This window comes from Thamnophis sirtalis, unplaced genomic scaffold (genome assembly GCF_051295495.1).
Source record: "Thamnophis sirtalis isolate CommonGarterSnake01/CBP01778 unplaced genomic scaffold, rThaSir2_p1.2 scaffold_9, whole genome shotgun sequence".
Lineage (NCBI taxonomy): Eukaryota > Metazoa > Chordata > Lepidosauria > Squamata > Natricidae > Thamnophis > Thamnophis sirtalis.
The window spans coordinates 51,945,482-51,958,501 of NW_028261389.1; the positions used below are offsets into that span (position 1 = coordinate 51,945,482).

The 13,020-nt window shown below is 39.4% G+C and overlaps 1 protein-coding gene across 4 annotated transcripts in view; it reads left to right on the forward strand.

The window, feature by feature from the left end:
* The first annotated feature begins 335 nt into the window (after positions 1 to 335).
* Positions 336 to 13,020, forward strand: part of SCAF11 (SR-related CTD associated factor 11) — an 85,625-nt gene continuing 72,940 nt past the window's right edge. The window contains exons 1-4 of one of the 4 annotated variants that reach the window (XM_087723548.1): positions 337 to 603; positions 4,792 to 4,853; positions 5,541 to 5,621; positions 6,692 to 6,852. In XM_087723548.1, coding sequence (XP_087579674.1) covers positions 5,561 to 5,621; positions 6,692 to 6,852 — 222 coding nt within the window. In that variant the 5' untranslated portion in view covers positions 337 to 603; positions 4,792 to 4,853; positions 5,541 to 5,560. Of the gene's footprint in view, positions 604 to 1,532; positions 2,470 to 4,791; positions 4,854 to 5,540; positions 5,622 to 6,691; positions 6,853 to 13,020 lie in introns of those variants that run through there. The other 3 variants (XM_087723549.1, XM_087723546.1, XM_087723547.1) reach the window with 3 other exon arrangements.

Below are 13,020 nucleotides of genomic sequence, written 5' to 3' on the forward strand. Positions count from 1 at the left end.
GATCCCGCTACATTTTCCGAGGTCAACTCAGGTAGGATGAGCAGAAGGTCACTTCCCGAAGGCATGGTTGACTCGGGGTTTACGGACACGGCCCTCTTTCCTCTGGGGGCGCTGTAGAGCACGCTCTGCGCTCACCGCTGCTCAAGACTTCCGCATCCTCTCTGCCAGGCGCCTGGAGGGCCTTCCCAGAATGCTTCTGGGCAACGGGGGCCGGTTGGCTCTTTGGCAGGTAGCGTCGCGCGCCTCCCAGCCGATCACGCCGTTCCTCGTCTTCGGAAGGTGATTGGGTGTTGCCTCCGAGCGGCGTTCTCTCCGCCAGGCGAGCGGGACCTTTTGCTCTCCGTTTATCGTTGCAGCCGAGGGACGGGTGGCTACGGGAGCGGACTCCGTAGCGAAGGCGCTGGGGAAGAGGTCTGCTTCCTTTTCCTGCTGCCGCGTGAGGCCTCCCCCCCCCCCCCGAAGATCACAGGGTGCCACGGAGACACCGCGGCCCAGGCTCTCTATGTTGAGGCCGCACTGACGGAGACTGGCCGTTTGCCCCGCTCGCTTGCTCGTTCGGAGGCGCCGTTTAATCAGGCGGCCTCCGTGCTCGTGACGAGAAAGGTAAGAAGGGCTCGACATGGGGAGGGGTGCGGATGTTCGTGTGCTGGAGTGAAGGGGAGACAAAGGCCTGTCCTGAGGCCTGCGACCTTGCCGCTTCTCGTGGATAGACCTGGGGGAAAGTAGGCCTCGGGTCGACCCGGAGAGCCTCCGAGGCATGGAGAGTGATCGGATAGTCTCGTTCACGAGAGATCCTTGAAAAACGCCATTTCTGGACGACGGCGTTGTTGGTAACATGGTCTTATTGCTTTGACGCAGTCGGCGGAGATGTTGTTTGTTTGACCAACGTCTATCACAAAGTTACGCTCAGACTGCCGGGGGTGGATGGTTCAATCAAATGCGAGACTCCGGTAACTAGTTCTAGTGAAGTGTTTACGAGAGCCTGAGATTTCTTTTGTTTACAACTGGTTGCGTGCAAGTCACCCTTATTTTGCACAACGGTAAGTTTGCGAAGATTGAGTGTCCGCAAACCGGTTCTCTGAAGTGGTTAAAGGAGAAAGTCTATGGAGATTCTCAGCCATCTAGGCCACGGTTCCCTCAAAAGTACTTTTTCAAAAGGCAACTGACCTGTTTTTCCTCGAGGAAAAAGAAAAGTCACAACTGATGAAGCTCCTTGGATAAGAAGCGAAACTTCTTCCTCAAGGAAAAATAAGCCATTTGCCTTTGAAAAAGCATGTTTGCTTTTTAAGGGAGAAAGATTAGGCAGATCCTTTAAATCTTAATTGTATATCTGGAGGGAGAAATGCCTATCCATATTTTATCCCTTTCCGCATGGATAGCAGTTACTTAAGTCACAAAAAATGACCTCAGGTTTTGAAAGGACAATGAATGTTACAATTTAGAGAATACAAAATATATTCTTTTACCTTCATCTAAAGAATTGCTGAATAGTGTTTCCATTATTTGATGGGACAAAGTAAGTCAATAAGCCTGAAAGGAAGATTCAGAAGGTAATGTTAAAGAATGATATTCAGGAATTTTGACATAAGGATATACAAAAAGGATATAAAAAAGTGATATTGAACTTTCAATTTCTTGTTCTTGAAATACTTCTGTTAGACGGAACTGATTCTTGAGAATTAATGTAAATATTTAGCATATTTAAGCATAGATTCCCTGATGTGCAGGATGCAATTTGCATGACAATCCAAGAGTTTTTATTATAGGAAATTATAAAATACACAGTGACATTATTGATCTTGCTGTATTGAAGATTATACATGAAAGATGTCAGTTCATATATTTTGAGTCTTTCAGGGTAAGATAAGGGCAGCAAGGAATCATGGTTTGCTCAGTTAAATTGTATGCTGTAAGCATCGTTGTAAGCCACTTGAACTTTAATTATCTGGTTCAAATAATGAAATTACATTTTCACAGGCTTTTTGGATGAGTGCAGTTTAATAGCATATATATTTTATGTTCAGAATTATTTCTAAACATGAACAGATAGACACTTACACTGTGGCAATTTATGTGATAGGAATTACTGTTGCAGAATTCCCCAGTTTGGTATATTTGATTTACATCTCAACATCTATAGTCAGTATTTCTGGAGCTGTTCTAATTATATTTTAACTGAATAATAGCAATAGTCAAATATTGTTATGAATTTGTCTAACTATGGTAGCCATATAATAGCCCTTGGTAGGAATAAGTGAACTTTGTAAGTGAATAAGTGAACTTGCCTCTTGTTGCAGATTTTGACGGCTCAAAGGCCGCCCAACTTTATTCTGGAATTTCATGGTTGAAAAGCGGAAGGGCAGCACAGCTTTTGGAGGCATCAGCTGTGCCTGCTGAAAAGCTTCCTGCTCCCCGCCACCGCAGCTACCTCCTTCGGAGCCTTCCTGACCATAATAGCAGCCCCAGCAGGTGTGGCTGATGCCTACAAAGAAGGCGCTTCCCCTCCCCTTCTCTAACTCAAGGCACTTTAAATAATGTAAAGCTGGTAAAGTAGTGAAATAAATTATTAGGATCAGCTCCTTCAATATTGCATTCCACATCATATACATTGCAGAAGTAGGTCTATGGCCTGAATTATAAATATTCACTTTTTGTTTGAAAAAAGCATAAAGTTATAACCCCCATGTTTTCTTGCCATGCCATAAATAGTTGCCAAAGTTATGATTGTTTTTTTGAAATCTAGAAGTGAAACCTGGATCCAGTAGCATCATGAGACTATGGTCCTATTGACCAGTCTTATTCATATAGTTACATACCAAGCATTCTGTTCCATGTTAGGTTAAACAACATGCAGTATAGAAAAGAAGAAATAGTAGTCAGCAAAATAATAGATAAAAGTTCAAGTTATACTGGCCAGATCACTATACCTCTCTCTATATTTTTCCTCATGCTACTACAATGTCCCTACATCAATAGATTAATTGCCTGTTGGATCATTTATGACAATCACAGCATCCTATAGTCATTTGATCATCATTTGTGATCTTCCTAGACAGCTTCTAACAAAGTCATTAAGGAAGCCAGCACGAGATTGCAAGTCACAGTCACATGATATTTCACTTAAAAACTCTGAATGATTTGCTTAATGGCTATAACTAGGATTGTCATTAGGTGAAGTGTTCACTTGATGTTTCACTTAAAAACTACTTATTCTCTAAATCAGGGGTGTCAAACTCAATTACATTAAGGGTCAGATCAACATTGTGGTTGTTTGCCCGGGGGAGGGCATGGCCAAGGTGGTCACGGCTGACTGGGAGTGGCTCAGGGATGTGAGCAGCTCGACATCGCTCACATGGGAAGTGCCTCTGGGGGCCAGGTGGAGTTGGGTAGGGAATCCAACGGGTGGGGAGGTGAGAAGGAGGCTCGTCCCATGGGATGAGGTGAGGCAAGGGAGGGGGCAGGGCAGCTGCATCTGGAAACCGTCAGCCACTGCACACTCACTGCCCTTTGGGTACGGAGGCCGATGGTTTCCAGCCACAGCCTACTGGCCCCTCAGCTGGCACACTGTGGCTGCGGAGCCTGCTGCCATCACCTGCTGGTCATCTCGACCCTCTCATGGATCTTGCCCTTGACCTGCACGTGGAGTATGTTCCCCTCCCACATCTGATGCACCTCAGCCCTGCTACGGACTGCCATTGCCACCACTTGGCAGGAAGTAGAGACCGGGGGGGGGGGGGAGATGTGATCAAAATTGGGTCTGGGCAGCCATGGCGCTGATGGAGATCTGGCTTTCCCCACTTGCAGTGGCTGTCTTTTACCTGCTGGGCTTGGGAGTGCTCTATCACTTCTACTCGGCCTTGGCCTGGTGTTCCAGGCAGCAGCCTAATTGACCTGTGTGAGCTGCTGGCAGCCTGGATGATGGCAATGGTCCACAATGATGCCAAGGTGTGTTGGGTGCACGAGGAGAACACACTCCACATGCAGGCCAAAGGCAAGACCTGCAAGGGGACTGAGATGACTAGTGGTGACCTCCTCTCCAACCACAAGCAAAAACAGACAGGATGAAGTAGGCGTGCCGATGCTGTCTGGCAGAAGCCACCCTATCACCTGCCTCACCTTGTCTTGGCCTGTAATGGCAGTATCCGGAGAAGAGGTGGATGCGCCGGGCAGCCACCTACCCTGTCCCAGCCACGTGGGACAGAGCAGACACATCTGATGGTCTGCATCATATGCCTCTTCCCTAATTCTGCCTGATACCATTGCAGCTGCCACCGCCACACCTGCTTCTTGGAGGGCCAATCCAGTGGTTGCAGCGGGCTGCGGAGCCCCTGCTGCTGGATATCTCCCTGAGCACACGTGCGCGCCCACACACACGTGAAAGGGCAGCGATCGGGGCATAGAGACACTGGTGCAGGCGCAGCGCTGATCTGCAACCTGGTGGCGTCCATGCAGGCTGGACTGCAGAGACCAGTGCTGCCTTGGCCCTGCCCTCTGGGCGTGCATATAGACGGCAAACAGGTGAGGGCAGGCAGTCTTGGGTGGGAAAAAAAAACCGCTCAGAACGCAGTCCTCAGGGACGCCAGACCCCACGTGCTCGCCACCTCCTCTACCAACACCAAAGGGTTTCTAAGGCTGGCTGTGGTTCAAACCAGATGTCATGCCACCAGGTTGCAAATCAGCACCACACCAGGGCCAGGCTGAGGCCTCTTTGGCCAGATTAACCACCTGCCCTCAGGCCTCAAGTTTGATACCCCTGCTCTAAATAAATAAAGTATATATGTTTTTTCATAGTTATACATTTCTCAATGACATGCTGAAGTATCTGACCTGTAAGCCCTGCTCCCTGAGATAAGGTATTTCTCAATTTGCTGCCCTTTCAATATGCTGTCTACCTAACTTCTTTTCAGCTTTCTCCAGTTTAACAAGTAAATTCCTATAATTTTTATATTCATTCCTATTGTATTTTTCTTTGTAGAACAGCACAGTAATGACATTCTTAGGCATTAAAACCATCTGGATGACTTTGGATCAATCACTATCTCTTAGCCCACCCACTTCACAAGGTTGTTATGGGGCAAATAGGAAGCAACAATATTAAGTACTCTTGCTGCCTTGAGTTACATATAAAAAAGGCAGGATAAAATATAACCGTCATTATGTTTTGTGAAAAATGGCACAATAGGACTTATACTGAAAGGAAATTTATCATGTGACTATAGTCTGCTTAGAAAATTACACTTTAAGAGAGAATCTGAAGCATTATTATACCGTAGTAGTTGTAAATTTATATGGACTTTGTGTACACATATTCCTAAATATATAGGAACAATGTGATTTATAAATTTCTTACTCAGTGTTAAAACACAATATTTCTTTATATTATAAATACAATAGTTTGGTATAGAAATAATATCTATAACATATGGTGTCAAATATGATTTGAAGTGAAGTTTATAATTAATTATAATTTAATATAGGATGTTGGTTTATTTAAATCACTTACCAGGAAGCATTTAACCTTTGGTGGCCCTATTTTACAGGTAGTATTTCTTAAGCAGAAATGAAGAATAAAAAACAATCTGTTCAGAATGCAGACGATGACAAACATGAGGCTGCAAAAGGTAGCTAACTTATTATTTGATTTTCTGAAAAAAATGAGACTTGAAATACTCCACTATATTTCTAGATCAAATATATGCATTATTTTATTTATATTAACATCTTTCTGAAACCTATGGATTTAGCTATTTACTTCCTCCAAGTCCCATCTTATAATTGACAATGTTGATAGGAGCTGGAGGTACTATCTCAGTCAGATTCTAGTTGAGAAGTTTCCTGCTTCCCAAAATATTACAATTGTTGCTGTTGCCACAGATTAACAATGGAAAAGGGCTATGTGTTGAGTAAAAATATCTTGGACATCTACATTTGGTGCATTTGGTACCTTTACATGGAGGAGGAATTACAGAAAATTTAAGGAAGAACCAATTATTTTAGTTAATATATTAACTAAATATATTGGTTCTTCCTTAAATTTTCTGTAATTCCTCCTCCATGTAAAGGTATATTATTATCTTTAAAAAAATCAAGTTCTGACCATACATACCGTATTTTTCAGAGTATACGATGCACCTTTTTCCCCTCAAAAAAGAAGCTGAAAATCTGGGTGCTTCTTATACACTGAATACAGCATTTTTTGCCTCGTGAAACCCCGCCCCTTCACCAAAATGGCCATGCATAGCCCTTAGGAGGCTTCCAGAGTGCTCCTGGGGGCTGGGGAGGGCAGAAATAAGCAAACAATGGACTTTTTTGGGCTCATTTGTGCCCCCACCACCTCCTAGGAGCACTCTACAAGCCGCCTAAAGTCTATTCATACCCTTTTTATTAAAAAAAAAGGACCCATTTTTGCGAAAAATGGGCCGTTTTTGGGAGGTCTGCAGAGTGCAAAAACTTTTTTAAAAATTTGCCTCTTCAAAATCTTGGTGTGTCTTATACTCCTGTGCATCTTATACTCCGAAAAATATGGTACATATATACATACACACATACATACATACTCATTCTATATAGTGAATTTCTTATTAGCTGTTTAGCATATAATTTAGCTTATAAATTTTTCTTTATTTTCCGTATTTTTATTGTATAACTCTACATTAGTAATTTCAATCTATTTATATGCATTTCATAACAGGTGAGGAGAATGAAGAAAACTCTTCTTCCTCCTTTGACTTTTTATCTGATGAAGATGATCGCTGCCCAATCTGTCTAAATTGTTTGGCAGAGCAGGAAGTTGGCTTTCCTGAAAATTGCAACCATATCTTCTGCATGGCCTGCATTCTTAAATGGGCTGAAGTAAGTCTTAAGAGCTGCAATCAAAATTTAAAAATAGTTTACTTTAAAAAAAATAAAAAAATACTTTTTTGTTTTGGTTTGGTTGGCCTCCAAACAACAAACTTCGTTACAGCTACTCCTGAACTTACAACCATGTCTTTAACTAACATTTGAAGTTACAAGAGCACTGAAAAAAATAAGTTACAACCAGTCCTCACATTTAGGAGTGTCATAGAGGTTCTGCAGTCACATGATTAAAATTTGATCAATTGTTGGAATTTGCACTCAACATGTATTTAGGATGGTAGCAATGTCCTAAGGTCACATGAACCTTTCCAGGGAACTTCCAACAAGCAAAGTCTATGAGGGCAGCCAAATTCACTTAACAACTGCTGTAAAAATCATGAAACCCAAGTTAGCAAGTCATTAAGACTATATTGCTTAGCAACAGAAGTTCTAGTCCTAATTGTGGTTGTAAATTGAGGACCACCTATACTCATGCATAGTATTTTGTAAGCATTAAATTTTGATATGTCTTGAAAAGCTGCTTTGGAATATAATTTTTTTCGAAAGCAATGTAGACAGTGATTGATAGATCAAGTCCAGTTTTTAAAACAGCTTCACTCTCATACCCAGCATTCTTAAAGTAGCTCTTTGAAGAGTCGCCCGAATGTAAATTGTGCCACACTGTTTGCATACAGCTATAAATGAGCCTTACTTTCTTAAAGCAATTCTTATAAACAGTAGTATCACATATCTTCTTCTATTCTGAAAGATATAATAACTTTTACTGATCCCTTGCCATTCACTGACCTAGGGGTGTCGACAAGCCGCATGAGTGCCTGTTCGCCGGCTCCCGCGGCTTGGTGCCTTCGGAATGCCCCTAGGTCAGTGAATGGGGCTCTGCATGGCTGAAGAGGCGGGTTGCGCGAGTGGCTTTTCTGCTCGCGTGACTCCCAGGCTCACAATGCCCTTGCCTAACTCCCTGCAGAGCCAGGGCATCTCCGCTGCTGCTGCCGCCATTTGTTTTTTTCTACGGCTTCCAAAGCACGGAGGTAGGATGCCGAGTCTTCCGGCAGTTGCCGCTCTGGGAATATGCTCTATGGTTGTGGGCTAGCTGCCGGCGGAGTGTACTGCCAGAGTGTACATATTATGTCATCTTTCCAGGGAAACATGGTAGGACAATTCTGTTTTATACATATAATTTTTATTTAAAGATATTTTAATAAGATTAAAAATAATACACATTTTAGAAAATAAAATAGTGAATAGATAAGAAAACAAGAGAAAATAAGAAAAAAAAGGTGAAAGAAAAAATAAAAAAGCAGTTTCCGATCTTCTTAACAGAGGCTTATAAATATATTTATATTTTATCATCTCTCTCCAAGATTGCATCATAATTTCCTTCTTTTCATAGTCTATTCTTAGTAGGATTTAATTCTGAATAAATATTCATATGATTGTACAATGTCCCTGCACCTTGCTCTTTTATTTTTTATTCATTAATTTAAAATATTTACATGACTGCTCATCTACTGAAGCTGTTCTGATCCCATGAATACTAAATAGTGATTAATACTTATTGTAAATGTAAACACCAAACTCGTTCCTTTCTTTTGCTGTATAGAACTAAATAATACTGTCTCTTCTTTGTAGTTGGAGATTAAAATGCTGAGTTTCTATAATTATTTCAAATTCTGTTCCAAACGGAAATATAGCAGATACATAACTGATATCTAGGTTGTACAGAGGACTGATGTAATGGAAAAAAATTGAGCCATATGACATGCATCCTCTTTATTGCCAAAAAACAGCTAGATACGGGTGTATCATTGCCCCATTAAAAATTACATTGGATCGGAAGGAGAATCCAACGTCGCGATGTCACAATGTGGACCCGCCGCTGGAGGGTCCCTTGAGACCTAAACCATCCTGTAGAGACAGTGATTAGGGAGATGAAGCCTTGCTGGTCTCAGGGACATCGCAAAGTCCCTGATAGACCCAAGGGAAGCACTTCCAGCCGGCGGTAAACAGGCAGCCCCAGGCTGATGAAATTGGGATAGCTCCGGAAGGAAGGAAGTGAAAAGAGAAAGTGAGTCCATCTGGTGAGGTATTTTTTCTATTTTGGGAAAGACTGCCCAAAGAAATTTTTTTAAGCCAAATTAGATCCTTAAGCAAAAGAATTAAGTGGCGATATTAACTCATACTGGATTGCTTTGGAAAGCTTTTTTTCCTTTGTAATTATACTTTGTGGATTGAAGTGCTCGCAACGTTTCTCGTTTCTCCTCTTAAAGTGAACGGATTGATTTTTTTCTTCTGCTTTTTGTTGCTTTATTTTTTGACTTTTGGATTAAAATTTCCCTTTTTATTTTAACAATTCTTCTTTTTACTTGTTATTACATTGTTATTAAATTCCAGCAAAGAAATTTAAAGAACTTTGTTTCCTATAAGCCAAAGATAAATATTAGAAAGTGAAAAGTAGCAACACTGCCACTCGGAGGTCAGAGGCTGGAGTTTTTGAAACAACGTATCTCTTCTCTTTCCTTCTTTGATCTCACTGACATTGTAGCTGAAGGGTTTGCAACTTGTTTACAAAAACTGATAAAGAGCCAAGGACATGAAATGTTTTCACAGGTGCCTTTGAGAACTTTTTTGGCAGGGGAGAGAAGGGGGGGAAAAAACTTCTCCTTTGAAGAGCATAAAAGATCTTGTGTTCAAGTCAACCTAAAATAAAATAAATAAATAAAAGAGGCCTGGAAGGCTAGAGTGGCAGTAGTTATTAGGGTTTTTTTTTTCTTTCCTTCTTTTTTGGAAACATGGATCAATATTCAGATGAGGAAACCTTAAAATTCCAAAATATCTTCGCTGGAATTCAAAATCTATTGGAAGGATATGGGAGAATTAAAAAGAAGTTGGAAAGACTAGTCTTCCTCACAGCAAAAGATGAAGAGGTTAGAGCCCCAAAAATTAAAGGGGAGAATGAAGACATAGAAGATAAAGACAAGACAATAGATGAATTTATTAATGGAGCAAATGTGGGTGAAAGTGGAAAGAAGGGAATATGGAAAAGGGAATTCGGCGAACTGGAGCCGTACCCCAGATTCCAAGATACAGAAGAAAAAGAAATGCTAATGATGATGGATTTAAGAGGAGAAATTCTTTCAGAAGCGCGATTGACAACCAAAGATAAGCTAATTTTAGTAATGGCTGGAGGGCAACGAGATTACCTAAGAGATCCTTCAAGCGACAAAGTGCCGAGAGAAGTTTATAAAATCCTTATAAAGGAGACAAAAAGAAGACTGATCACAATTGGCAAGAGAGATAAGACTATTTTGTTACTGGAAAGATACAGGTTGAAAATGAAAGTTGATAATAAAAAATTAGTTAATCTTGGTGATCAATAAGTAGGAATGTAGTAATTCTTAGATTGTTTTAGATTGTTATTAAATGTTTATTTGTTAACAAATAATTAACTATAATAACAGTAATGAAATAATGGATACAGCTTAATGATATATACATGTACTGGCAAACTAGTAGAAGAAATTTGGATTTAAATTACAAATTGCGATCTGGGGAAAAGATCAATAATTTTATTAACAAATTTTTATTTAGATCTTGTCATAAAGGCATAAGGTTTTTTTTTCTGGATCTGACGAGAGGAGATGGGATATAAATAGTAAGCGATTTTTAGCCAATTATAATAACAACAAGGAAAAATAAATGGATATTGTTTTATGATATATACATGCTCTGGTATTGGCAAAAGCAACTTGGATACAAATCCTAAACAGTGAGTTGGGGGGGGGGAAGGTTTAGAAACTTTATTAATTGACTTTTACCTAGAAGATGTCATGAAGGTGTAATGTTATTGGAGGATTTTTTGAAATAGCTAATGAATGCCATTATGTGGTTGTGTCTTTAAGTATGAATGATTTGAGGTAAAAGCACGTTCAAGTTATCGTAGTCAAATGAGAATTGTGGTACATTGATAGTAAGATATACAAAGATTTTTGATTTAAAGTGTATAATCTAATATGAACTATAAGTAATGACTGGAAGAAATGCACGAAAGTTATCTGTAAGTAATCAACACGCTTTCTACAAGATGTAATGAAGGATGATTCTTTTTTTCATGTTTTTGTTCAGTTAAAATAAAAAAAACTTTAAAAAAAATTACATAGGATCATAATATTCTTTTTTTAAAACTATTTTTATTTGTTTTTTAACAAGGACAAACAAAAAACCCCATCTTCCATTACAAATTGTAGAAAGTGTGTCAGTTGGTTACAGTATTTCCATGTATCTCTTCCATAGTCACCACCTGCTTTTTATATCAAATCGCATGTTTTAAATTCACCTATATTCATGTATATCACAATTATTATATCTCAACCTTAATTTCACTATAATTGTTTTTACAGCCTTTTATATATAATATTCAAAATCTAGAATAGGATTATATAACATTACATTAAATCATCCTAAAATCATCCAATCACAATGCATCTTTATAATATATTCTAGATAAAACTTTTATATCTCCTCTCATAATCTCCATGTGTTGTTTATATAAAAATTCATATTATCAAACTAATATATCTATATGTATTATTATTATTATTAATCATTATTTAATAGTAGCTATTGTCACTTCATTTTATACATACTACTAGTAAACTAAATTTAGCATTGTTTTTATTATACATTTTCATTGCATCAACCTGTATCTTTCCAGTAATAGTACGGTCTTATATCTCTTGCCATTTGTAGCATTAATGTTACTTTCTTAATAAATCTTGTATAAACTTCTCTTGGCAACGTTATTCCTTTCGTATCTCGTAAAAGCTTGAAACCGAACAGCTGTTCTTTCCATCAGCTTATCTTTGGTTATCACTAGTGCTTCTGTCAAGATTTCTCTCCTTATCTCTGTCAATTTTTCTCTCTTTTCTTCTGTGCTTTGAAGTCTGGGATAGAGTTCCAATCCATCTATCTCCCCTTTCCATATTCCACTCTTGCCGTTACCAACTACACTCACTTTGTTGTCAGTATCCACAATTTTCTTATCTTTTTGCTCATTTTTTTCTTCCATCTTTTGAACTCTGTCCTTCACTTTCTTCATTTGGTAAACATCCTCAGTTTCTCCATCAGATTTTTCTGTTTTGTATTCCATATTCTCCAATCTCTTTTCTCTATCACAACTAATAGATTTTGAATTTCAAACATAATCATTTGCAATGTTACAGTTTCTTTTTCCTGCTGAGCCATTCTTTCAATTTTGCAGAGGGTTCAAGGCTATTTTAATAAACTTCAAACAGGTTCATTTATTATCTTTCAAGTCAAAATATTGTCTTCCCTCCAATAGCTAGTGATAGAACCTCCAAAAGGCATCTGTATAAACAACTTGTGCTCAGACAGGAGCTGACGTCGCAATGGTACGACATGCGATCTCGGAGCTCCGAGGTCGCAGTGCATTTTTTTTGCCGCTGGACGATCCTTTTGGACCTAAACCGTCCCGAAGAGACGGTGACAGAGAAGAGTATATCTTGTTGATCTCAGGGACATCGCAATGTCCCTGATTGATCCAACAGAATCTTTTCTTGCCGGCGACAAAAGAGCAGCCAAAAGCTGCTGAAGTTGGGACAGCTCCAGAACGGGAGGAAAGCGGAAAGAGAAAGTGTGTCCATCTGGTGAGGAAATTTTATTGTTATAAAAGAGACTGCCCCCCCCCCAAAAAAAATCAAAGCTCAATTAAACTTGCAAAGCAAAGAAAATAAGCAGCAAAATTAAACTATATTGGACAGTGTGTTATCCTTTTTTTTAATGGATGGAAGTTTTGCAAATATTTCCTACTTTTTAAAGTGAAAGTATTGGTTTTTCTTCTATTTCTTTTTTACCTATGGATTAAAACTTTTTCTTTATTTTTATAATATTGGTTTGGATGGGTTTTTTCTCTTTATTATGCTCCATTTTAGAATTTTGTTTCTTTTAAGCCTGGAATAAAAGAAGATATAAAAGGAATATAAATAGGGTAGTAATATCAGAGGGAAAAGAAGTTGCAATGCCACTTGGAGGTTGGAGGTTGAGTCCTGGAAATATTGCTTTCTCTTTTTTCTCTTTGGTCATTTTGACTTTGCACTTCAAAGGCTTCAGCTTGTTTACAGAAGAGATAAGGAGAAGAGCATGGGT